Below are 26,982 nucleotides of genomic sequence, written 5' to 3' on the forward strand. Positions count from 1 at the left end.
TTTTAACAGCATGCCTCTGAAAATATAAAACATTTTAAGCAGTAATTTATACTGTGTTCTTGTATTATTAGCATTTACTTCCTTAGACATGCATTAAACACATCACAAGCTGTTTTCTGAGAAGTAAAAACATCTTATTTTTTTTGTGTTACAGATCAGATGAGGTGCACCTGCAGCCTTGGTCAGCAGGGGGCAACAGAGACCTCTCCGCCTCCTTTCTGTCCTCCCCTTCCAGCACAAGAGCCTCCCAGAATCAGCATCTATGGCTCTCACCTCAACTGTGTGATCATTGGAGACAACAACTACATGCAAGCTGATCAGACTGGCTGAGCTGAGAGTGTGAGGCTTCAGCCACAAAGAGCTGACACACTACACATTTTAAAAACACTGTCAGTATTAGGGCATCACTCTTCCCAGTTCCCAGCTAACACATTTTATAATTCACAGTTGTATATTTCTATTAAGTAATTTATTGTCGACTTGTAAAATAGTAAAGGGTACAAAGAGTTCAAAAACAGTACAAGATAGGCTATTTGCATTTAATAAGTTGGAAACTAACTTTTACTAATTTACTTGCTTTGCTTAAAAATAACCTAAATAATTAATCTGCAATTCCTGATAACTGACTAATATTTTTATTCCTCTTATTTTTATATTGGGAGTGACATCACTATTATGGTTCATCAGGGTTTTTTGTTTCTTGGTTTTTGTGGCCTTGGTATTGACCTGACTTGTTACCAGCTCTGACAAGTCAATTACACATCTCCATGTGTTGCAATAGTTCCAGTACGCACAAACAACCATCAGCTCCTGAAACCTTATCCAGAAAGAATTCTCTTATGTCAGAGGGTTTCCTGTTTTGCAATAGCAGATCTTCTTCTCTGTCAGACATGTAGGAATGAAGTTGGGAGCAGCTCTGCCTTCCTCATGACTCATCTCTGTGTGATCATCTTGTCTTTTTGTAATCAGGGTGTGCAGTGGTCTAACAGATTGACTGATCGACTTTGTCAGTTAACTAGGTTGCTGTAGGACTCTTGAATTGTATATTCTATGATTTTTTTAGATGAACAGTACTGAAATGCCTGTGACTGAAATCTGTATTGTGTCAGGTGTTGACTAACTCAAGATGTATGGCCTATGGTCAATTGACAGTTGACTACTTAGTAGTTTTTGTTGCTGGAAGCCATGTAGTTTTTTACTGGAATTTTTATATTTCATATTGTTTAATATTATAAACATCTGATCTGTTTCTCATTTGTTTTCAGGTTGTACTGTACATAAAATATAATAAGTTGGATTTTGTTGAATTGTGAATTGTGTATGTTTGAAATGGCAAGCACATATTTTAAATAAAAACAAAGAGATGTTGGTTATTAATTGTTTATGGTTACAAAAATGATTTTCATTATTTTAAGAAGCTGTGTTGGAGAAAACTCATTTCTTCTTTTTCTTCTTTCCTTCTTTCTTCTTCTTGCCTTTTTTGCTTTCATCTGTTTTTTTATACATGCCAAGGCCTCTGCGGACCATGCAGCCTCTCCACCAGGCCTGCAGCTGTATGGTCAAAGGTCACAGGCCAACATTTAGAATAAGGGATCTGTACACTAAACAACCAGGACAGCTGATCTCATAGACTGAGGTGGTAATGCTCATGGGTGTGTGTTCTGACTGGATGGGGTTACCTTGGTAGCAGCTCTGGCCTCGTCCTGTTGTTTGCGCAGTTTCTCCTTCTCCTCCCTGTCCTCCATCACCACCTGCTCCATCTCTCTGAACTGAACATAAATCAACATTCAAATAACGGTACTCTAAAAGTGACTGTGCGCCCCGTTCAGCCACTCACCTTCCTCCTCATCTCTAACAGTTTGTCTGCATTTACTGTTCTTTTGCAGCACACACTGTTGAGTTGCTGCACCTTCTCCTGCAGCATCTGGTTGGTGTACTGCTGCCATTGCAGCAGTTGCCGCTGCAACTCCTGATCAACAGCAAGCGCAACAACAAAATGAATAACAGTTGAATAAATATTAACCTTAAAATTTCTGTGGATATAGGCCAACACATACGTTATTTTCTTTTCTGGGACTTATAGTCTCAGGTCAGTGCACAATTCCAGAGGCATATCCATCTGCACAACTGATCAACAGGTTGTCGTATATTTTATATTTGAGCTGGTGCATTGAATAGTATGAGGAGGGCTTTATTAATGTTTCTGTAGATATACAGAGAAGGCTTGAAATTCACTCTCAACACTTCATGATGATAAATAATACCTATGGATGATTTAAGCTCTATCATCTTAAATCTTAGTCCATGTGTGTAGAAGGTTCAGTGACCTCTAGTGGCACTGAGGTGATTTATACAGGACTCACCAACCGAGTTTAAGTGCAGTATAAACCACAGCTTGTACGGACACAGCATTGTGGTTTAGGTGACCATGTGATTTCGCTCCAGACAAGATTTAATTTCCTCTTTAACCTTAAACTGCAGCTGAGATAATGACAGAGTAACAGCTTACAACAGCAACAATTACATAACAGTATACAGTAGTCTGATGTTAATGCTACCTCATGTTGATTCTGCAGGAATTTTTTTGACTCCTCATGGACTCTCACCTCCTCCTTCCGCTGCTTCTGCACAAAGCAGAAAACAAGATTTGGACAACACTATGAGCAACATATCAGTTACTGTGTATATCTAAGAAGAACACAAAACAGTGGTTTTCTGCTTGTTTTAGTGCACACTGAGAAAGGTGCATGTTGTCTGATTTTGAACTGAGTATGTGGAGATGGAGGGCATATCTACATTCAATTTGAAAGCATCTTTTTCTGTGTGCATAGTGAGTAGATGGACTAACCGGGCCTGTACTTGAATAGATGCACTGTTGCACCCACCTCCCGCTGATCCTTCAGGAGCTTCTCAGGCTGGCTGCTCTCTTTTTGTGTCAGCTGCAGCTCCATGTCCTTCTCCAAAGTCTTCTTCGTGTGGGCTGTCTTTGCTGTCTGCTCATTCAGCTGATGGTTCAGGTCCTTGGCGAGCTGGTGCAAAACCTGACGTGAGGAGCACAGAAAGTAATGGATCTCTGGGACTTTCACAGACCTGCAGATTAACATGTTTGATTTTCTTCTCTGATAAATCAAGAGAAGTAAGAGATTCTCACCACTAACACTAAGAGCAACAGCTGCTGTTAGTTTCTCACCTTCAGTTCCTCATTTTTCTGTTGGAAGGTCTCCTGTTGTCTCTGTAGCATTTGTTTTCTCAGCTGCAGCTCTCTTTTTGCCTGTCTAGATGGAGAGACTCTCACATTATTGCTACAACAAACTTTCTCCTTTCTTTTACTCTTCTCTTCTACACTTGTTTTTAAAACAAAGTATTTACACTTAACATATATTAATTTTTTTTTAAATAGAAAAGTAAAATCAGACAATATTGCATTTTAATATTTGTTTCTAAATAATGCTGTGATGAACCTTTCCATGTCCCCAGCCTTCTTCTTCTCCTCTTCCTTTTCCACAACATCCTTCATGGAATTGAAGCTCTGCTTCTCCTCTAGCTCCGAACGCAGCTTTAAAACCTGATGTGAGGTGTACTGACTGCACAGACAGACAGAGACGCTTAGAAAAAACGATTAAACGTGATGTTTTCCTGTCTGCTTGTCTACACCACTCACCAGTCTCTTCTTAGCTTGGTCAGCCTGGCTCTCTCCTAAACACACAGACACAGACACACACACACACACACAGTGTTGTCCAATAATCTAATGAAATAACTACTGAATAATCATCGTTCACATCATCACCAAGCCAAAGCAAAGCTGTTTGAAAGATGTTCCTCTCGCCTGTGAACATGTGACGGCTGCAGTGCCTTGCTTCCTGCTCATCTGGACTGTCAGACTGTACTCCAGTAAGTCCAGCTGGTCTGAGCAGTCCTCCAGTACAGCTGCAAGTCTCAGACTCTGAATCCGGGATAAAGATGTCCTGTACAGATTTCGGGACATATATTTTGTTAAAATAGCAAGTTTCACACAGACATGTATTATTTGGGAAGTATTTCTCGTGGTGTTGTAGCTATGTGGTAAAAATCCTTACTCCATGTCTCTCCGTAACAACAGCGTTCAGTCTGAGTGGAGAGAAAACATTTGACTTTATCGAACAGCTAAGGCTAGCTAGCTATTGTTTACTATCACCATGGCAACACGTCACGGACAGACGGCACCGTTTTTTTTCTATCATCTTTATTGACAGAGCGAAACCATCACATTAACAGCTGTTTGGTAACTTTATTTAATTGTATAAGTTTACTCACATGTTTGTTTGCTTTTTTTATACAGTGATTGCCAACAAATTCCTCTTAGGAAAAAGTAATTTGAACAGAAGAGTAGCTCTTTAATAGACAAAGATGGAGCAGACACGTTGGCCAGGTAATGCAGTAGTTTATTGTTGCAATCACGTTGCACTCTGCAGGGAGTTACAGTTTGAGGGTTTACAGATTGGAGGTACAGTACAAGCTACACTGTAGTACATGCATGATGCTGTCTGTCACACTGAGAGGTTTCCCAATCCTACCCTTCACTGTGAGCTGGCATAGTTTCCCTCTCAGAGACACGGATAGATATCATCTAGGCATTACACACCTGATCTAGTAATAAACCATTACAAAGAAAGTATGTACAGTAACAGCAGATGACTGTTCAACATGTGAGCGTGACCATAAAAGGCATTTTTAAGGCAGAAATATCTACGACGGACAGAAAATATCTGGAGGAAGATGATCAATGTGATGAAAAACAAATCGGGAGAAATCTGGTGTTTCTTCTTGCCTATGAAACTCTGAATAGTGGAAAACATATACAGGCATTATAATATGATTTATTCTGTGTGTTAAACATATCCTTTTCGCCTGTACTCTGAGATGGGTTTCTGTACCTGTGTACAAAAAACATGAAAATGAGGTTTTTCATTAATTACATGGTAAATAAAATACAGCAACATAAATGAAAATGTTAACAGATATTGTGAATTTATCAGCATAAAAATACATTTTAAAAAATGAAAACAAAATTGCAGGTATTTAATGTAAATTATTAAAAGACATATCTGAAATTCTACACATGGTACTGCAGGTAATACTGTTTTTGTGCCTATTTTCCTGCATATGTGAGTGACATAAATGAAAAATAGTAATTCCAAAAACATACTGTATATGAATGTATGGTTAGGTGATGTGTTTTAAAAGACTCAGTAAGCCAGCTTTTTGCTATTTGTGATTGGGTCCTTTCTGTCCATGTTGGTTTAACAATTTTAGTCACTTGACATTCGAGATGTCTATGGTTTTGTTGTGAGTGCACTCTTGCTATGGCGGGGGGGACTTTAATTTTGTCAATATGTTTGCTTGAGGATCACTACTCAGCCTTTGGGAACAGTTAGCTTGTGTCTTCTTTTGCTCTGAAAGATCGTCAAAGTCACAAAAACAACCCCTGATGTCAGCAAAGGTTATTTCTTATGGCCTGGTATTATGGAGAATGAAAGACCTGCATTTACCTGTCAGGCTTAGACAGTATGAAGTTGCATTATAGGAATTATATGCTTCATAGCTTTAGGATCCTGTTCTTCATAAGGACTAAAAATTACAACAATTTTGACCATTTTTTAAAATAAACATTTGCTGAACAAGTCAAATTTTTCTAATTTCTCTAAATCATTAGAGCCTGGGACCACTATCAATCAAATAATTTATGAGTAATAAACTACTAATACAAAATACCTAACAATGTCTTTAATAACTTCAAATTTGTCAGCAGGCTTTAATGAGCAAAGGTCCATCCTGCACATTATATCACATTAGATCATTTGTTGCAGGTTCACTGCTGTAGATGAAGGGACATGAACCTTCAGTGGGTCACATACAAATGAGAAAGAAGTTATTTGGCACTAAATCTGCTTAAAAACAGATGGTGTTTTCAGTGATGCAGAAAATGATATGAAGAAAAAATGCTTTTTATCTGCATCGTCAAGAATGCAGATCCTCTTTCAAGTACGCTTAGAACAGAGGAAACTGAGGAAACAAGTTCAAAACAAAGAGCTATTTTTTTATCGAACAATCATATACTGTACATACATATGTAAAAAACTAAATTGAAACCCATACAAAATATAAGGTTTAATATTCCATAAGTACTTCAGTGTCACAACACGACCTCTCTACACGCATGTCACCTGCATTGTCAGCACCTGAGCAAGTCAAACAGACATCAGACCATCTTCTCTTTTGTGCTTATTGATCTGAATAGGGGGACCACGCTGTTGTCCCATCACTTTGTTCTTTAGTCAAAAATCTGTGGCTAGAATTTAAGGGATCCTCTATGATATAATAGAAAAGGACCTATATTATGCTGGAAACTGTTCACGATAATCAGGACACAGCCACAAAAACATCCTGTCCACCACAGCCATGTTTTTGACTGAATATACATGTACAGTAAGAGCATATGCAGTGTTGAGTCTTTATAATTCTGCTATTGGAGCTGCAAGCAGAGTTTTAGATCTCATTGATTGTCCGTTCCGAGGGCCGGTACTCCTCCCTTCCTTTAGGGGAGGACATGTAGAAAGACTGAGTCTTGCGTTTTAAGCGAGCTCGCTTGGTGGCCAGGGACAGACTGTGCTTACTGGAGGCAATAATATCAGAGATAAACTTCTTGCAGTCCACGCACACCTCCATAGTGGCCCAGTCCTCTGTGAGCTCTGGGGGAAGCTCCAGTTCTTCATGAGACTTTAAAGAACCGTGCTTCGAAAACCTAAAAAGAACAGAAGAAATTATTGTGCAATGGCATAAATCTCAGACAGATAGGTCAATAAAATCTAAAACACTGAAGTGACTCTTTAAATTAGTTTTTGATTTTTAGACAAGATAATTTAACTGATATAATTCCATCATTTCAAGAAACCACCCACAAGTCCAAATACAAGTGGCACCTAAAGACAAAATATATAGAAGAATTATAAAGCAAAAAACAAACTCCAAATAACTGCCATAGCTCAAAGCATAAGCACTGTACAGGAAATGCAATTGTGGTGTGGCCAATCCTGGTGTGGTAATAGTGTTTTCATCCACTAGATGTCAGTGACCGCGTACTGCTAGTCCAAAGATATACACTGCATGAAGAAGACAAGTTGTACCCAAACAGCAAGTATACCAGCTGAGGGCCTTTTTACCTCTTACATGATTTAGTAATTTTAGCATTTTATAATCTGTGCATCGTTTTCAGTTTTTATAAATAAAGTGTAGGTAGTAGCACCATGTGGAACACAGTTCTGTAAATTTTTGGGCTTTCTCTCTTGGGGCCCCCTGTACAAATACACAAACAAATACACCAACTCCTTGTTACAGTACTAAATATATAAACACAGCAACCTCTTTATCCAGATGAGGACATAGCACGTGCTTTTGTGAGTCTGAATAAATGACTTATTGTGTTTCTTACTTGGACATGGTCTTCTGGATGCTGTGGCGCTGTGCGCTATTGGAGGATTTGTCAGATTTTGCTCCTGCTGCTCCAGAGGCTTTTCCAGCCCCTTTGGAAGATCCTGTTGCTTCTCCTTTCAAAGTGGAGACCGCCGGGGTCCCTCCCACTTCCGACAGCTCCGGCCCTGCAGCCACAGAGAGCCCTTGGCCTACAGCAGCCATTGCGTTTATCCTCTCCCTTGGCAGAGTGTTGGTCGAGCCGATGGAGTAGATGGGCAAGCTGGAATAAGGTTTGGATGGCAGCCGCATCTGTTAGTGAAAGAAACATGTATGTAAATAATAATGATTACTGAGAAAATACAGAAGTGTTTTTAATTATGATCTATCATAGTTTCATTCACAACTTGGTGAGAGATTATGTTTTTAGGTCAAACTAATTCAATATATGTCTGATACTGTACATGTAATCTGTAAAATGCCAAAGACATCTTTCCTGAATATCAGGAACACAATAAGGATTTTTAATATTTTAACCAATGCAAGGCATATTATACACTAATTGTCTGGGAAAGGGTGTATTTTTTATAGTGTCTGCATTTCAAATGGGCTCTTGTTGGATTTGATGCGGGGGAATTGTGCTGCCCAGGCTAATTATTTCTCTATGACTTACCTTTTTGCAGCACTGTGAACACACAGGCCTGCAAGAAAGGACAAAGATGAAGTGATGAATTAAGCATGTTCTACCCTAATCTTACGCTCTTGCTCTTAGATGATCTGAATAATCTTTGTGTAAAATTAAGACAGTGCTTTACTTTTTGCAAAACTGGCAGATGTAGGACCAGGTGAAAAAGGAAAACCGTTTGGTTCGACAACAGAAGCAAAGCTGCAAGAAACAGATTAAAGAGATGTCAGAAAGAAAATAGGTGACTAAATCATAAATACTGTCAACAATAATGTCTCTGCCGAAGAGGGTCACCGTTCTTCAGTGTTACATACTGTATTGCACGTGATATGTAAAATGCATGTTGTACAAGAAATAATGACCTTTCCCTTCTTCATAGCATTGTAGATATCTTTGTACTGCTGGAACTTCTCCAGCTCTGCCTTAACCAGCACCTGTCTGATGTGCATCACCTCCTCCACAGTCAAAGACAGACACTCCACAGGGAAACAGAACTCCTCCTGCAATGACAACACAGGCTCAGACTCACCACAGTGAGTGATCCTGGCAACAGCAGATCCAACATATCAGACCTAGTCAGTGTACGAAGAGCCATGTCTCTGCACCTTTCAGAGCCGCCTGTGTGTACTATGGAGTATTTAGCTGCTACATGTTCCTCACAGGGGTTGGTAGAAAAAAGCTAAGAGGATAGTAAATATTGGACTTACATTCATCCAGTTTTCTAATCATATTCAGTTTTCTACTACACATCCTGTGAAAGTAATGTAATGCCTTGTGTCAACCCGGTGGAGCTTTGTCAGACAAAAATACACCTGTAATCAAAATTGTTGATTTTCAAACCTTGAATTTGAGCCTGTGTTCAACCCAATGCAGTAGAGGTCTGTGTCAGTCTAAGCATCATTAACAAAAATGTGTCCTATACTCATCAGACATTACTGTGGGTGATATTATCATTTATTATTATACTTAAAATAATAAATTAATTGTGACATTGCAATCTGTTAGTTTCATCAATTTGCATGTGAAATACTGGATTTGTTCTAATAATGATATACCATCCATCCATCCATCCATCTTCTATACCCGCTTTTCCTTAATGATATACCAATAATATTAATTGTATTTTTACATACACCTGCGAGCAAATGAGACCATTGGTCTTACTCTTACTCCAGAGGCAAAAGGGAAGAACATCCCAGCAAATGAACGTTAACTGATAGATAGAGATAAATCAGGCATGGTCAATTTGGGATGTAAACCAGGAAAAGACATGCCATGCAAACAAAAGGATAGGAGACATTACAGGATGCCTTTGCTTTCAATCTCTCCATTTTCTATTCCAGTCAAGTCCTGATGCTACCCTTACATACCCCCAGATCTTCCTCTATTTCTCTCTTTTATTAAGTTACCATAGATGGACTGAGGCTGCACTGCCTTTAGACAGTCCACAAAAAGGAGGAAAAACAGTGAGCACATCCCTTATTTGCATCCACCTTTCCCTCATTTACTTGTATCTTAGTCACATCCACCCAAGACACAAAGGGTGATGCAAGAAAAAATATGTCAGGAGAGAGGAAGTGAGGAACCACGTTTTTAGAGACATGAGACATCCTTTCCTCAGACTCATCATCTAAAGCATCCGATCATTTAAGGGAACTGGATTTCACCCAGCGATACATGTACTTTCCTCAAATACTTCTAAACCTATTTTCTATTCTAATAGTTGCTGCTTTGGTTAAATGTTTTATACTGACTTCAACATATTCAAAAATGTTTTGATGGTACATAAGACCATATGAGAAACAATACCTGACTCACCAGAGACTTGGAACTCTGTTTGGAGGGTGGCTGAAACTGTCGGACATTAGTTGGGGTTTCTTTCTCGATAGAGTGTCTCCTGCGGGGGGTCCGACGCCTCTCTGGCTGAGGTGTAGAGGAGATGGGCAGGAACATAGGGGGAGCTGGTGTCCAGAGACATATTTCAAGAGATGTAGAAGAGAGAAAATAAACAGATACAAAAAATAAATGAATAAATCTTAGCTGGTCATGCTATACAGTGATTAATGAAATGATGTGGTTTAGTTGAGGAAGCGACTGGGCTGTGACAGGAACGCAGAAATAATTCCTCACTCACTTTTTTTCCCAAGTGCAGACTCTGGGGATGTATCATCCATCAAAGATGTAGCCACACTGGAGCTGCTGGCTGATTTGCGGCTGACAATCTCATCCTGAATATATGGAGTAGTTATTATTTGCTGCACATGCTAGATGAAATTTAAAAAAAAAAAAAAAAAAAAGGCACAGACAGACACACACAATATAAACACACAAAGTCATACTGACATCCGAGTCAGAGCTGTCCAGCTCGGCAAGGCTGGGAGCCTTCAGAAGCCTTTTCCTCTGGGGTGCAGACTGAGAACCAGAGGGTTCTAGCCTGGCAAGTGCTGATCCATTGTTCAGAGACAGAGAGCTGGACGTCCTCCTACCCATGTATGGACTAAAGTCCTCTGCACAGAGCCACACAAGAGAGAGTTATTCACACAAAGGGAGGGCGGGCACATGAGATGAATCTCAAAACTCATACTCCCATGATTCTGTGCATCTTTAATCTGTTACTCTTTCAAATCTATCTGGACTTTCCTGTACCTCTAAAATAGGAAACAGACTCCTTTCACATAGTGTTGCATAAATGTGAAGTAAGATAAAATGATGCAATGAATTCAGTTCAGAGTGAGGTTTGAGATCCATCACAGGGAGAAAAGTTGAGGAAGGGAGAGTTATAGTAAGTCGGTCTGAGGGGAGGCAAAGAAGCAGGCTGGTGTTACACACAGAGCATGGATACCTTTCATAAAACATTCAGACTGCACTAATAAAATAGCAGCCCCTGTGGTATATTCTGGCGGCAGCTAAATTCTTGAAACCAAATACCTCAGTTCATTACCAAGGTCACCGTGCACTGCCAGAGGAGTCACTGATTCAAAGATAGAAAACGATCCACAGACCAACCATCTACCAAAATGGCTGAGTCTAAATGTGATTTGCTCAAAATGATGAAAGTACAAAACAACCTGAAAAGAGGGTTTAAAGAAAGGGAGTGTGGGAAGGGCAAACAGGCAAGCTCTGCAGAAGAACAGATAAAGAACAACAGCTATTGGGATCTATGGGATCCTTTCAGTCTCTTCTCTTGTTTGCGGGAAAGCATCCACATGAACTCATCTTCTCAACAGGAGCAGTGCTTCTGCTTCTAAAGTAGAGCTCTCTTTACCCCTTTAGACACAAACAAGCCAGACATAATTAGCTATAATTAAATGGTCCTAACTAGGTCTTAGTGTTCAAATATTCAAATAGAAGAGATATTAGTTTACAGCCAGGTAGGCAGACAGACAGGGCCTTTGGGTTAAAGGTGAAAAATGCCTTCCAAACCACAGCAGTGCTCATACTTTACCTGTTCCTGTACGGAACAAATCCTGTGGCATACTGCGAGTTTTGCCAAAACCTAAAAGGGAAAATGGGAATGACACCCATTCCAATAATCAGTCAATACTTTCTTTAGTAATTGGATTATTTTGTAATGTTTTTCTGCATTTTCATAATTCACTTTAATTGGCGTCAAGGTCTGTGACACAAAAGTGTGACCTTTCAGCTGTGGGTTATACGGGTTATAACCTGAATTTCCTGTTGGGGATAAATAAAGGTTATCTTATCTTAGTTTGTATGCAGTCATGATACTTCATTAATATTAAAACATGTTTTCTTGCTGCAATGCATTCTGGTCTGGGCTGATTAATGGCAACATGATGCTCTGTAAAGACACCTTTCATTTTTTCATTAATAAAATCAATACCACACTCACCTCTGAAAGGTCTCATGTATGGACCCAAGAGGCCATTAGTCTACCTTAGTATAGGACAATAAATAGGGACACAGCTACACTGCATTGTGTCTACAATAAATAAAACCAACAGCAGTAAAGTTGACTACACATTTAAACTGTACATAAAAACAAATGTAAGGGGAGTTTTGGTTTTAAGAGGAATTACTGTAACTACCTCTTGATGAACAGCAGCCAGGTGGTGGGCGTATTAGACACACCAGGATACCACTTACAAACATGGCACCCCCAGTCATTCCCATAAAGGTCTCTCACTGGGATTATACAAACTACCACTTATACAATTTGGGTGCATGGAGCGTCCAACCACACAAGCAGAGCCAGCTGAAATGCTGCATATTTCACTGGCCACAATGGCCAACTTCCTGTTGGCTCCCCACAAACACAAATAGGTTAAATGAATTTAATCACATCTCTGACAATCCAAATGTCATTACAAAGTATTTGTGAGTCTTAGAAAAATGTATTTACTCTTTTGCTGTGATCGTCTATGGGAAATATGTGGCTACTATGCCAAAGTGGCTTCGCAGCCCAGTGCTGTGTCTGGGCCTGGACCAGGTGCCGTGTCCTTCTGGAGGATTGTGATGACTGACAGGAGGTCAGGCATATATTTTATCTCTGATCTTTAAACAGAGTCAGGCTAGCTTCCAGGTTTTATGCTAAGCTACTCCAATCATCTGCTAGACAAGAGAGTGGTAACTATCTCATAATGTAACTCTCATTCTGCATAAGCAGAAAGTCACAAAATGTCAAACTATTTCTGTAACTTGTCATCTCATTATCACCATTTTGCCACTTTTGGGAAATGAAAAAGAAAGCACCACCGAAAAATCAAATGAATTTAAAACTTTCTAGTTACTGACAAGAGCTTTAATCATGTTTATTAAAGTGTCAGTGGGTATGCACCGTCTCATAAAATACAGAGCCAAGGAGAATCAAACTGTTCACACCATACAAGAATGATCAATTATAGAGGGAAGTTTGTACACACACACACACACACACATACACACACACACACACACATACATTATTGGACAGGATGAATGAGTGAGCGTGAGGTAGTAAAGCTTGTGGTGTGATGAGACACTGGCTGCAGTGGGAGGGAAAAGTGGAGCACAGCGTTATTTTGACTGTTCTGCCTCAGCAGCGTTTCCTCGTCACATCGATCGATCGAAACGGTCTCGTGAAGTTGCATTTAAAGCAAAACACACGCTGCTGCTGAGAGGATGTGCCTCGCTGTGTTAGACTGTGCAGTTTAATGTGTGACACCAACACTGTGCAAACCATGAGGCTGAACACTGATCCGCCTGCACCCTGATTAAAATTCTGCAAAGTCACTGTGACACATATAAGGCTCTTTTGTATGAAACTGATGACTCCTGAAGACACAGAGGTGGCAGTTACTTTGCTGGCTGTAAGTCGCCTGGCTGTACCCTTCTACCCAAGATTCACATTTCAGTAGTATGTCAGAGGGACACTTAGCAAAGGTGACACTTTCTCTGAGTGTTCAGAGGTCAGCACCAACAACCAGGAGCATTTTTGTTTTTTTCAGGAGTTATATAACCCTGTTCATTTGTTTGACAGGAGCTTTAGACTGCCCATGAGCTGTTGAATCAGTGCTACTACAGTTCTATCCTCCAATATTGTCAGGTCCCGGAAACTAGGTTTCCGGTGCCAGGGGTTTTGTTTTGAAGGGACAAAGGGAAGTGTTTGGGGTACTTGCCTTCAGCGTGTTGTGATTGCTGATCTGTGTCACCTGTACGCCCAGCTTAAATAGCTGGGTTCATGGTGACACAGATTGCCGGATTGTTTGTCCTGGACTCCCGAAGGATTCGTTACGGCAAGTAACTACTTTCGTTATGTTAGTGTGTTTTGCTTAGGCTCTGTTCGGAGGAAACTTGAGCTCAAGGCCATTGTACCTTTTTCGCATCGCCTGCCCTGTGTAGCTCGGATGAGCTAACTTTTGACTGTGCTCTCACGAAGAGGAATAGACTCGACGTGGGGGACGCTTTTCTCTATTTTGGATTACTAGTTGACTGGGGTCGCCTTTAGTTTAGCACCTCCTGTTCGCTCACTCCTGTTGAGTCTCGGGGGTGAACACTGTTGGTCTTGCTGTTGTCACTCCTACATTAACCTAGCTTTTTCCTGCTTTCTGTTTTTTTGAGTTCGGAGAACGCCCGACCTCTGGTGGGCCCCAGAGGAACCAGTCTCGTCAGATATTGCTCTACGGACCCGGCTCGGACTTGCCACCCCCTCCATCTCCGAGGACCAGCCCGGCGGTACCGGAACTGGCCGTCGGAGAAACCATCTCCTGTCGACCTCCCTCGGATTCAACACTTCACTACTGGCCTGCATCCCACTTCACATTTCATTGTTGTGTGTGTTAAATAAACTTTGCTTCAATCTGCTTCTGTTTCCTGGTTGCTTGTGTAGACGAGGTTACGATCCATAAAAATTGATATCGAAATCATGACAGAACAATCCGGCCAGAAAATGGATCACGCCTCGCCTGCACCGGTACCCTGGAAATCTGGAGTGGAGTCAGCTCTTTTTGACCACGAGGAGAAACTAAGTAGCATTTCCCAGTCTGTGGAGCAGATAGCTGGACAGATGTCCCAGTTGCTTCGGGATTTTTCCGCTCAGCAACCGGTAGCTACCCGGGGTCCTGCCCCGCTACCGGAGGGAGGCGCCCGAGGAACTGGCGACCTTAAGTTGTCTCATCCAGCCCGCTACGGTGGGGAAACGGGGGTGAGTCGCACTTTCTTAACCCAGTGTGAACTGAACTTTTCTATGCAGCCCTCAAGTTTTCCTAATGAACAAACTAAGGTAGCCTATACGCTATCTTACCTGGACGGAGAGGCGGCAAGGTGGGGAACTGCGGCATGGAGACGCCGAGCACCGTGCTGTGCCTCGTTCGAGGCGTTTGGACTACAGTTGGTTCGCATATTTGATCCGGTTCGGCCGGAGGTGGAGGCAACCACACGACTCGCCAGACTCAAACAGGGAGATCGGCCTTTACGCAAATACATTGTTGAGTTTCAGTTGTTGGCGGAGGAGAGCCCTTGGGATCGGGCGTCCCTCTATGACCATTTTTATTTAGGTCTAAATGAGCGATTGAAAGACGATTTGGCCCATCAACCAAAACCTGCTAGTTTGGATGCCCTCATCGACACTGCTTCACGCTTAGACCAACGGTACCTGGAGCGTCAGCTGGAGGTTCGGGGGTCTGGAAGACGCCGACCGGTTTGGTACCCATATGGGCCGGGACCGGGTTCAGCAGCTCCGGTCGCGGATTCGGTGCCGATGCAGCTCGACCGAGGTCGTGTGGGGGCAGAGGAGATGGACCGAAGACGTAGGCTGCGACTGTGCTTCTACTGCGGTGGGGGGGGACACACCGCAGCCACCTGTCCAGGAAAAGGGCAGGCTCAGCGGGACCAGAGGGGGTCCTGCTGAGCCACGCAGAAAGCCCTCGGATTGGGACCCGGGTCCTTACTACTGTGTTCTTAGGAACACCACCTGAACAGTTAAGGTGGGAGGTTTTAATTGATTCCGGGGCTGACGTAAATTTTATCTCTAGGGCGCTGGTACCCAGGTTGGGGGTGGGTACTACTAGACTTTCACGTCCGTTGGAGGTGAGGTCTCTCAACGATGCCAAGCTACACCGTGTTACCGAGGTTACTGACTCTGTGTTTTTAGTTATAGATAATCACCAGGAGCAGGTGTCCTTTCATGTTATCGACACCCCCAGGCCTGCGGTGGTGCTGGGGATCGGGTGGCTACAGAAACACAACCCCCATATAGACTGGAACTCGGGCAAGGTACTGAATTGGTCCCCACCTTGCCACGGTACCTGTCTACACAATGCGGTCTCGGTGGAACGGATTCAGCCGTCGGCCGGGTATACCCCCGACCTGTCCTTGGTTCCATCGTGCTATCACGACCTTCAGGAAGTATTCAACAAGGACAGGGCTATGTCCCTTCCACCCCATAGACCCTATGACTGTTCCATAGACCTCTTCCCCGGGGCGGTACCCCCTAAGGGCCGCTTGTATCCCTTGTCCCGAGGAGAGAAGGAGGCTATGGAGAAGTACGTTCGGGAGTCCTTAGCTTCTGGAATTATCAGGCCCTCCCGCTCTCCTGTAGGGGCAGGGTTCTTCTTTGTAGATAAGAAGGACGGGGGTTTGCGGCCCTGTTTAGATTTCCGGGGGCTGAACGACATTACAGTAAAGAACAGATATCCCCTTCCGCTGCTAGCTTCTGCCTTTGAGCTCCTCCAGGAGGCAAAAATCTTTACCAAGTTGGACTTAAGGAACGCCTACCACTTGGTACGTATCAGAGAGGGGGACGAGTGGAAAACGGCCTTTAACACTCCCTCAGGTCATTACGAGTACTTGGTAATGCCGTTTGGGCTAACCAACGCCCCCGCCGTGTTCCAGAATCTGGTCAATGATGTACTTGGAGACATGTTGAACAAGTTCGTCTTTGTTTATTTGGACGATATACTTGTCTACTCCAACTCTGAGGCCGAACACATCCAGCATGTACGGGCTGTTTTGCAGCGGCTGCTGCAGAATCGCCTGTACGCTAAGCTGGAGAAGTGTGAGTTCCACACCCAGAGGACCTCTTTCCTGGGGTTCGTTATCCGGCCTGGTGAGATCGCTATGGACCCAGACAAGGTCCGGGCTGTCAAGGACTGGCCAACTCCCAGTTCTCGGAAGCAGCTGCAGAGTTTCCTGGGTTTCGCAAACTTCTATAGGAAATTCATTAAGAATTTCAGTGGGGTGGCTTCCCCTCTTCACCGTCTCACCTCCACCAAGAACCGCTTCTCCTGGTCCAGAGAGGCCCAGGAGACGTTTGATGTTTTAAAAGACCTGTTTACCTCTGCTCCTCTCCTCAGGTTCCCGAATCCGGACCTGCCGTTTCTGGTGGAGGTGGATGCCTCAGACACTGGGGTAGGGGCAGTTATCTCCCAGCGGAACCCGGAGGACTCCAAGATTCACCCTTGTGCTTTCTTTTCTAAGAAACTCTCTGAAGCAGAGAGAAATTATGACGTGGGCAACAAGGAGTTGTTAGCCGTTAAACTTGCTTTAGAGGAGTGGAGACATTGGCTGGAGGGGGCCAAACACCCTTTTACTGTCTTCACTGACCATAAGAACTTGGAATATTTGAGGTCCGCAAAGAGACTGAATGCCCGCCAGGCCCGGTGGGCTATATTCTTTGAACGCTTTGACTTCGCCTTATCTTTCAGACCGGGGTCACAGAACTGTAAGGCGGACGCCTTGTCCAGAATCCACGCCCCTCCTGAGACTACTGAGGAGCCTAAGTTCATCCTTCCGGCTCCTACACGCCTGGGGGTCGCCAGAATCCCCCTGGAACGGGACATCGCTCGTGCCGCAGGTAACGCTAGACCAAGTGCCTGCCCGACTAACTGCCTGTTTGTTCCAGCCCGTTTCCGTTCCAGGGTCCTGGGGCTCTGTCACGACTCCCACCTGCACGTCCATCCGGGCATCAACCGTACATTGAAGGTACTCGCGCAACGGTTCTGGTGGCCTACGGTACGGACGGACGTCCGACGCTACATCTCCGCCTGCACAACCTGCGCGAGGGCCAAGGCTACCCATCGCCCCCCGGCAGGATTTCTTCGCCCGCTGCCGACTCCCAAACGCCCGTGGTCTCATATCTCTGTGGATTTTGTTACTGGACTGCCCGTATCGAGAGGTATGACCACTGTTTTAACGGTTGTGGACCGGTTTTCTAAAATGGTCCACTTTGTGCCCCTCCCACAGCTGCCTTCTGCCCCAGCCATGGCCCAGCTCCTGGTGGAGAACGTGATCCGGCTCCACGGGCTGCCCGAAGACATTGTTTCGGATAGGGGTCCGCAGTTCATCGCCCGGTTCTGGAAGGAGTTCTGCAGGCTCCTGCAGATCTCGGTAAGCCTCTCCTCCGGTTTCCATCCACAGACCAACGGACAGGCGGAGAGGCTCAACCAAGAGCTGGAGACGGGGCTGCGGATCCTCTGTGCGGACGACCCCACCTCTTGGGTGGAGAAGCTGGTTTGGGTGGAGTACGCCCACAACAGCATTCCCACCACAGCCACTGGCCTGTCTCCGTTCCAGGTGGTACATGGTTTCCAGCCCCCCTTGTTCGAGAATCAGGACCTGGACTCCACGGTCCCTTCCGCTGCGGCGGCGGTGCGGCGCTGCCACCTGGCCTGGCGAAAGGCCAGACGTCAGCTCCTCCGCTCCGTCTCTTCCTACTCTTCGCAGGCTGACAGGAGGAGGTTGGCACCCCCGAAGTATCGTGTGGGACAACGGGTATGGTTGTCCACTCGGGACATTCCATTGAAGTCCACATCGCCCAAGCTGAACCCGAGGTTTGTGGGCCCCTTTGCCATTTCCCGAGTGTTAAGCCCCGTGGCGGTCACACTAAAGCTGCCGCCCACGATGAAAATACATCCCACCTTCCATGTCTCCCGTATTAAGCCGGTGAACTCCTGCCCCCTGTCTCCGCTCGTGAAGCCGCCCCCTCCGGTTAGGATGGTGGACGGTGGGCCAGCATACACGGTCCGGAGCCTCTTGAAGTCACGTAAGCGGGGAAGGGGGGTTCAGTACCTGGTGGACTGGGAGGGTTATGGTCCAGAGGAACGTACTTGGGTTCCCAGACGGGACATCCTGGATCGAACCCTGATTACAGACTTTCATAGGGATCACCCGGACCAGCCGGGTGGGTCGTCGGGAGCCGACCGTTGAGGGGGGGGATACTGTCAGGTCCCGGAAACTAGGTTTCCGGTGCCAGGGGTTTTGTTTTGAAGGGACAAAGGGAAGTGTTTGGGGTACTTGCCTTCAGCGTGTTGTGATTGCTGATCTGTGTCACCTGTACGCCCAGCTTAAATAGCTGGGTTCATGGTGACACAGATTGCCGGATTGTTTGTCCTGGACTCCCGAAGGATTCGTTACGGCAAGTAACTACTTTCGTTATGTTAGTGTGTTTTGCTTAGGCTCTGTTCGGAGGAAACTTGAGCTCAAGGCCATTGTACCTTTTTCGCATCGCCTGCCCTGTGTAGCTCGGATGAGCTAACTTTTGACTGTGCTCTCACGAAGAGGAATAGACTCGACGTGGGGGACGCTTTTCTCTATTTTGGATTACTAGTTGACTGGGGTCGCCTTTAGTTTAGCACCTCCTGTTCGCTCACTCCTGTTGAGTCTCGGGGGTGAACACTGTTGGTCTTGCTGTTGTCACTCCTACATTAACCTAGCTTTTTCCTGCTTTCTGTTTTTTTGAGTTCGGAGAACGCCCGACCTCTGGTGGGCCCCAGAGGAACCAGTCTCGTCAGATATTGCTCTACGGACCCGGCTCGGACTTGCCACCCCCTCCATCTCCGAGGACCAGCCCGGCGGTACCGGAACTGGCCGTCGGAGAAACCATCTCCTGTCGACCTCCCTCGGATTCAACACTTCACTACTGGCCTGCATCCCACTTCACATTTCATTGTTGTGTGTGTTAAATAAACTTTGCTTCAATCTGCTTCTGTTTCCTGGTTGCTTGTGTAGACGAGGTTACGATCCATAAAAATTGATATCGAAATCATGACAAATATGTTATCAACACCAAAATCATGGTCTTGTACAAAGAAATGCAGTGTACCGAGGCAATGCTTTTCCAACAGAACTTTACATATGCATAAGCTGTACTCAATACATAGTGTTAGATGTCACTGTTCAGTCTCTAAACTATTTAGCTACTTTTAAATCTAAATTAAAGACAGACCTTTTTCGTTAGCCTTTTGATTCTAGATGTATGTTTTAGATTTTGACACTCGTGTCTTCTATTTCTTGCTTTTTTGCTTTTGTAACATGTCTTTCCTTATTTGTCTGTAAAGCACTTAGGTCAACTGCTGCTGGAAAATAAAAAAAAAGTGTCTTTGTGTAAAATCCATTGTGTCCATTGTACCAGTCTCTGTGTCAGTCATCAGTGTCCTCCTACCAGCCTGTGTCTCACCTCACCGTGTTTCACCTCCACAGAGCACAGCCAAACATCACCAACCACTGAAGCTGGATATGAAACGTGTGTGCAGTGTACTGATGTGTGTGTGTGCGTGTGTGAGCTTGAAGAGCAGATGAGCAGCCCATGACAAGGAGAATAACAGAAAGCAATGAAGAGCCAGGTAAGCAGCAAAGAAGACTTTACCTGACGCATCAAAACTGAAAGACATGCTAAGTGGCCGAATTACTGCAATGAGAAACAGTCATGGCATCGAACAGTTATTGCTCAACATTAAGAGATAAGTTATAGAAAGACTTAATACGCACATAAAAAGGAAGTCATCTTCTTGTATTATGGTGTAACATGCTTAATGCCGAGTTTCAGAGCACTGAAGTATAACTGACTTCATGCCAAATAAGCCACAGACAACAGGGAAAAGTCCTTACATTAAGAAGCAGTAGTGGGTTTAGTATTGTTATCATGATTTGAATTACAGACACTTAGCATTATTATTCACATACAATTTTGACTTTATTGCGATAAACAATATAGTCAACAAAACAATAACAGGCTTTACTTGCAACACAAATAGGAGCAGTTAGGCAGCATTAGCTATGACAGCAAAGAGCAGACACACAAATAATAGCATAGTAAAGTGTAAATTAACTAAAACGTAGCTCAGAATAATGAAGCTACAACATATCTCTCATCTGATTTCAGTTGATGTTGCGTATGTTGCTCAGAAGGTGCAAGCATCAGCTTCATACTTCGGTTAAAGAGTGAAGTATGTTTTCATGTGCATTCGAGTGTGCATGTGTGTGCACAACAGAAGTCTAAAAATAACAAGTGGAACAAAGAGGCACTGAGTTGTCTTACCCAGCCTTCCCCTGCGGATCTCGTCAGGTGACACCGGGCGAAGTTTCCTCTCTGCTTTGATTTCCTCCAGGATCCGTTCATGCAGGGTGGGAGGAGGCTGAGCCGGTGGCTTCAATTTGCGAGCTGACACCTAGCACCAATCGCGATGGGTGACAAACACATAATAAAAGAGAGTAAATAGAGTGAAAGACAACATCTGACACGAATAAACAGCCAGCGGGCCTGCTCCTGAACACCTCCTCATTTCCTCTGACTGTTCACGTCGTTACCTAGAGTTCAAAGCCCAGCTGAAACAGCATCTTCTTTTTCTGCTTTAGGGTTTATATCAGGAGGGATGTGATAATGATGTGATGTGAAAACAAAAGTTTTCATAGGCTGCACAGAGTTTGTGCCTATTGTGATATTTAAAACCAGTCCATGTAGTTGTACTCACAGGGTTGAGGGGTGGTCTGGACCTGATAAACTCCAGGATGACTTCATGGGCGCTCTTCTTTAACCTGGGTGGGATGTCTCCATTTACCTAAAACAATAAATTAGGAAAGCATGATATAAAATAGGAAGACACATAACACACAAAACACATAATGAGAAGAAAAAATTGTTTAACTACCCTGGAATCCATCAAGTAGATCTAGTTCACATATCCATTTTTTTTTCATGTGGTTATTTTCTAAAATACTGGCACCTCAAAGTGTCAAACTAAATCACTGTACTTCATTCATGCCACCTAATGAATGAATATCCAGCTGATAGCAAACATAGCATCATTTTAGCCTGCAATCATTACACAACTGTGCATGGTGCAAGATTTTCCAAGCAATGTCCCCAGAAACTGGTACAATAGAGCAGCATAAGCGCCGGACAGTACCCGGTTGTAAACTCACCATGACTTTGCGCAGTTTGTAGCGTTTGGACCTGATGTCATCCATGAGCATCTCATACGGGGTGAGCTGGTACTCAATGGGCAGAGGGTTGTACTGTCGCTCCTGCACTTTCTTCAGCTTGACTCCTTCACGCAAGTCCCTCATTACCTGAACCCAGAATCGGGCCTGACAGCAGAAGCAAAGGGTGGCATGGTAACAGAGAAACAGAAAATACCATGACCCTTTAAATATGAGTTGAACAGACAGTAACAATCATCTCTACTCTGACCTCTCTGTGCACACAGAATAGGGGAATAGTGAGGGTTGAAGAAGGGAGGCTCCGTATATCTCAACATGTTTCCAGACAAGTTCTTTTGTAAACATACAGTTATAAAAAATCTTCTATATGACACCAAAAAGTGGCTTTGATTTTTTTTTCTTCCTGAGCTGTAGATCATTTAGACTTTGATTGGGAGAAATGATGAGTAGAAGCTTTAGGCCAGACATCAGGGGTCTTGTCTTGCTGCCTACCCAGTCAGCATTCTGCAGCTCATTCAGGTCTCGGCCGGGCTCCTCTGATGACTCCTCCTCCATTTTACGAAGGTTCTGGTGAGAGAGAGGAAGGAAATCAGAAAGACAGAATAACCAGAATCATCTGTGAAGGAAGAAAACCTTATCACAAATTCAAAGCAGTTTCTGCAGTCAACAGTAAGGCCAGGCTCTCCGCCTATGTGAACCTGCACAGCATGAGCCGCATTCCTCTGCTGCTGATTTCAAAGTTCAACAGAGGACAATGTCAATGTGTGTGTGTAAAAGTAACATTTTAAGTTCACAGTTCACAGACAAAAATATATTTTCTCTTTGGTTAATATTCATGGTAAATCTGTTTGTGCCCAGTCACAGCAGAACAGAGTTTGATAAGACAGTCACAGGAGCATGCCCAGCATGACTGCAGTGATAAGACCTCAGCCCACCAGGGAAATCACTATTCAACATAGCTCAGTGTAGCAGTTACATAATATCACTCACAACATAATGCATTTTGCTGCATCAGTGTGTACAGTACAGTATATACAGAAGTGCATTTTTAATACTGAAGTGCTTAATGGCTTTTAACAGCCCAATAAATTAAACCACTGCTAATCTGGCTAGAGATTGGTTCACTGTGTTTTAAACACCATTATCTTACTGGTATGAGCAGCATGACTCCACATCAAAGCCACATAGCTCCATTTCAAAAGGCCAATGAAGCCAGCATTTTTGATTAAATCATGCAACACAAGTCCACATGAATTAGGAAAAATTATTAACTGCATTTACAGCTCAACTTCAGTTTTCTAACCAGTAATTCTGTTCTCTCTGTTGTTCACTTTGTGAGAAGCAGTTATTTGGGAGCAAATAAGAGTCAGAGTTGTTTCCGTGAATCTGTTTCTGAGAATTAGTTCCCTGTCTGTCAATCTCCAGCAGCTGGAGATGTCTATGTGGAGAGACCAAGCAATTCTTTGGCTGGTTGTGGTGGAGGGATGAAGATGGAGCCCCCTGTGGGTCAAAACTGCACCGCAATACAGATCAACACAGGGGTATCTTACACACAAATACACAAGCAGTAGCTCAGATAACCACATGCACAGACTCAAATACATACTATGACAAAATCAAATAACAAATACACACTCACACATACTAGTCCCACTCATCTGTGAGTGCATCCATGTGGGCTTGAATATACAATCACAGAAACACCCACACACCCTGGTCCTAAATGACCTTGGCTGACATACACCAGTTCACCATGACGTTTCATAACAGTTTACTCTTCCACCTGTGTTGATAATGGCACTGAGGTGAGGTCATATGACGATTGTATCTTAGGGCAATGTTATGTTATTGTTATTGCAATCTTATGTTAAAGAGGGAATAATACAAGTCTACAGCCACACTAGCAGCGTTGTGAGGCTGTGCTTAAGTGCGATATATTCTCACTGACAATGTTAACATGCTGATGTATAACAGTTACTTACCATGTTAACCATTTTATTGTAGTATGCTTGCTAAATAAAAACACAAAGTACAGTTGGGGCTGATGGAAATTGTAGTTCTGCATGTATTTGATCATAAAAATATTAGGAAACTGACCTGAGGACAGTGCTACTGTAGATGACAGATATAATAAAAACAGGATAAATAATGATAATTGTTGAGTGTTTGCTAAGAATCACAGTTCATCCAGTTATCTTTATTTTTGTCTTTCTGCCTAGTGGGTTCTTTAAAATAATATACAAGAACATGTACCTCTATTTTAAGCAGTGCTATATAAATTGATTAACGTATTGATGATTATTACTTCTTTACCTTGTAGGGTTTAAAAGGCTGCAGTCCCCAGATTTTTTAAGCTTCTTTGTCAGCCTTCTCAACCCTGCAATAAGTGTCCTCTCTTTCCTAGCCAAGAGTTATGTAACCAACCAAATCCCCTCTATTCATTCAGATGCATTACGCACAGTAAAAGGGCAGCAGCAGTAGTGCTTAGCAGGAAGGAACCCTGAGGTGGGACATACACACACACACACACATCGTTCTTTGTGGGAAATGTTCCTACCCACAGCTGAGCTCAAAAATGCTCCAGAGGAAAAACAAAGCCCAGAATGACTGCTGCACTTGGGCTTCATGAATGGGTATGAGAACAAAACATTAGGACCCTGTACAACAAGACCTACTTGTTTGTTTGGAGGAACAGCCTGAATGTGAACTGGAATGATGTCCATAATGCATCTGTGATGCAAGAATCACACTATCAATTCATATTTATTTCCCCCAAGCCACCTTTCAATTTGTCTCACCAAACAAAAAGCAATATTTATGATGCTTTCTAACTGCACAAAAGTATTGCACATTATCTGAAAATGAAGCCCGACTTTGGCATTCTACATTATGTCCCTGCTGATCACAGCTCACTGAGGAAAGTGATTAGAAATCACCTGCCAGCCCCTTTGCTGAATATGAACATGCAGTATATAGTACATCATAAGAGACAGCCTGCCAGGTATGCACTGAGGGTAATGCCTGTCTGAACATTACAAAAACCTGAACTCAGTAGCTCTGGCAGAATGAGAGTCAGCATGTCTCCAGATATTGTCATCTATGTCTGACATGCACAACCAACAACTCACTTCTTCTTCACAGTGGCCTAGTTCAGCCTGTCAGTCAGCAGGGTGTGAGTGCATGGCTGCCTCAGACTCTTAGGACACTACAGTAATGTACACTTGGCCAGTTCATGTCAAAGCTGCTGATAGCTGGTTGTTTGTACTAAAACTTACTAATAACCAAGCTTCACCCCATTCATGCAAATAAATAAATAAATAAATAAATAAAACCACAGCTGTCCATATGCTATGCCATATTATATTTGAACTTTTACCAGGTTGGAAACGCCTCCAAAACAGCTCCTGGTTATAGTAAATCACAAGTCTGAACTAACTTTCAAGCACTTTGTAAATGAGATAAAATATCTATTTAGGATAAAACTAAAATAAACCAGATGACAATACCAGCCAATACTGTCCCCCTCTCCTCACTTCTTCTCTGCCTGTAATCATTTTAATACAGCCGGTAAATACTGTCCTACTAACACGCAGGAGGAGGTTCAGTTCAAACTCTAAAACAGGTTTAAATAACACAAACAGATAAAAGCATTAGAACTAAAACACATTTAGAAAATGTTTATTGAATTCACAGATTCAAGGGACCCGTGGATTATTTGGAAGCATGTGCTTTGATTAAGGATTGTTGACTTGATTACCTGCTTAAAATGGAGGTTTTACATGCTTTGTCCAACCTTTCTATATGTTATGACCTGTATAAACTTGTATTTTTAAAAATACAAAGATTATCTGACAAAAGGATATTGATGGATTTTGAATTAAACCAGCAGTGCCACATTGTCCCAGTCAGAGAGTGAGCATCATGTGGATTGGTGGGGTGTATGGGGCATGTACAGTAAATTGACACTGCTAAATCTCCTCATGTGATACCTTTTGTTGTTATCCGAAAATAATACTATCTGTGTCAAAATGTGGAACTAAACACGTATCTGATGGCTAAAAATGAAACTAATGTGTCTGAATCTTCAATGATGATGACGTAGATAAGCACCCACCTCTTTGGCACTCTTGATCTTCTCCAGAAATGTGCGTAGTTCTCTGGTTTCTGTGTACAGAGCTCGACACACTGCCTGGTAGTGACTGGGGGCGTCTGATAGGCTGGGCAGATGAGCTGTGCACAGCTACAGGGGAGACAGAGACAATGTCAGTATACAGTTCACATGCTGTAGCTACATTTATTCTAATCATGACATTGAAGAGTCAAAGTGCAGTGCAGTCCAATGTTTTGAAACCAGTGTCTATCAATGTCCATGTTATTTTAATATTACAACCATATACTCAGAAAATGGTTATGCAAAGCAACCTCTGGCAGCTATGCTGGATGCCCACAGTGCCTTGTCAACACATCTGTGGCATATTTGCATTTTAAAACACCGTGTTCATCACATGAAATTTCACTGATTGAAAAAGCTGGGACAGCTTGACTAGTTAATCTAGTTAACTATCAGTGCTCAGTTAACATACTAACATACAGCAGGAAAATAAAGACAGATATGCCTGAGGTCCGACTTGCTGCTTCCACACACACACACACACAGTGATGGCTGTGAATATGGCCTTGTCTTTCTCAGAGGAACAGAAGGTATGCTGGGTCATGGCTCGGCATGCTCTTGGTGTCTGTGTGTCTGACTGCATTTCAGTTAGGGAGAATTTCTCAAAGCACTGAAAATACCCGGACAACTATTTTTCTGGTAGCTATAAATACCTAACATATCCTATTTAAAAAAAAACATAGCTGGTCAATATTTGTCGGCTAAGGCTGCATTCTCACAGAACTTTGCTCTTCAATAAAACACAACGGGTTGTGATACACTGCTCTGGTACAGCTCCCTGGAGAGCAGTGTTGGTGTGTACATGTGTGTGTGACAGGGTATGTGGTCATAATGTAAACGGTGTGGGGCCAAGTGAGGACTGACAGAGTGACTCTGTGCTCCACTGAACAAAACGTGGATACTTGACTTCCAGCAAGACTAAGGCTGGCAGGTGACCTGCATCGTGTCTAGGTAATCTCTGTCTTCCAAACCATGTTTAATATTGTCAAGTGAGGGTGAGAGAGGTGAATCAACCAAAACA

The 26,982-nt window shown here is 43.2% G+C and overlaps 2 protein-coding genes across 2 annotated transcripts in view; both read right to left on the bottom strand.

Annotated features, from left to right (window-relative positions):
• Positions 1-1,380: 1,380 nt before the first annotated feature.
• Positions 1,381-4,188, bottom strand: drc9 (dynein regulatory complex subunit 9). Its single transcript, XM_026293666.2, has 10 exons — positions 4,080-4,188; positions 3,830-3,968; positions 3,662-3,696; positions 3,462-3,584; positions 3,191-3,275; positions 2,886-3,041; positions 2,559-2,624; positions 1,838-1,969; positions 1,680-1,769; positions 1,381-1,551 (listed from the first exon to the last, which is right to left on the bottom strand). The coding sequence occupies exons 1-10, from the start codon at positions 4,082-4,084 to the stop codon at positions 1,435-1,437; spliced, it is 948 nt and encodes a 315-aa protein (XP_026149451.1). The 5' UTR covers positions 4,085-4,188; the 3' UTR covers positions 1,381-1,434.
• Positions 4,189-6,318: 2,130 nt separating this feature from the next.
• spire1b (spire-type actin nucleation factor 1b) overlaps positions 6,319-26,982 on the bottom strand; it is a 30,393-nt gene continuing 9,729 nt past the window's right edge. Inside the window, exons 4-17 of the mRNA XM_026293938.1 lie at positions 25,905-26,030; positions 22,283-22,357; positions 21,773-21,937; positions 21,322-21,408; positions 20,889-21,018; positions 11,580-11,630; positions 10,478-10,641; positions 10,269-10,362; positions 9,953-10,095; positions 8,497-8,634; positions 8,265-8,335; positions 8,123-8,150; positions 7,472-7,761; positions 6,319-6,784 (exon numbers count right to left, since the gene is read on the bottom strand). Of these exons, the coding sequence (XP_026149723.1) occupies positions 6,529-6,784; positions 7,472-7,761; positions 8,123-8,150; positions 8,265-8,335; positions 8,497-8,634; positions 9,953-10,095; positions 10,269-10,362; positions 10,478-10,641; positions 11,580-11,630; positions 20,889-21,018; positions 21,322-21,408; positions 21,773-21,937; positions 22,283-22,357; positions 25,905-26,030 (1,818 nt within the window). The 3' untranslated portion in view covers positions 6,319-6,528. The remainder of the gene's footprint in view (positions 6,785-7,471; positions 7,762-8,122; positions 8,151-8,264; positions 8,336-8,496; positions 8,635-9,952; positions 10,096-10,268; positions 10,363-10,477; positions 10,642-11,579; positions 11,631-20,888; positions 21,019-21,321; positions 21,409-21,772; positions 21,938-22,282; positions 22,358-25,904; positions 26,031-26,982) is intronic.

This window comes from Mastacembelus armatus, chromosome 16, assembly GCF_900324485.2.
Source record: "Mastacembelus armatus chromosome 16, fMasArm1.2, whole genome shotgun sequence".
In the NCBI taxonomy this organism is placed as follows: domain Eukaryota; kingdom Metazoa; phylum Chordata; class Actinopteri; order Synbranchiformes; family Mastacembelidae; genus Mastacembelus; species Mastacembelus armatus.

What these genes read in the sequence shown, in the direction of transcription:
- drc9 (XM_026293666.2), bottom strand. An exon ending in AAGGCTGGGGACATGGAAAG is followed by an intron (nt 3,276 to 3,461) that starts GTTCATCACAGC and finishes CTCTCCATCTAG; the next exon opens with ACAGGCAAAAAGAGAGCTGC. An exon ending in AGAAAAATGAGGAACTGAAG is followed by an intron (nt 3,042 to 3,190) that starts GTGAGAAACTAA and finishes TCCTCACGTCAG; the next exon opens with GTTTTGCACCAGCTCGCCAA.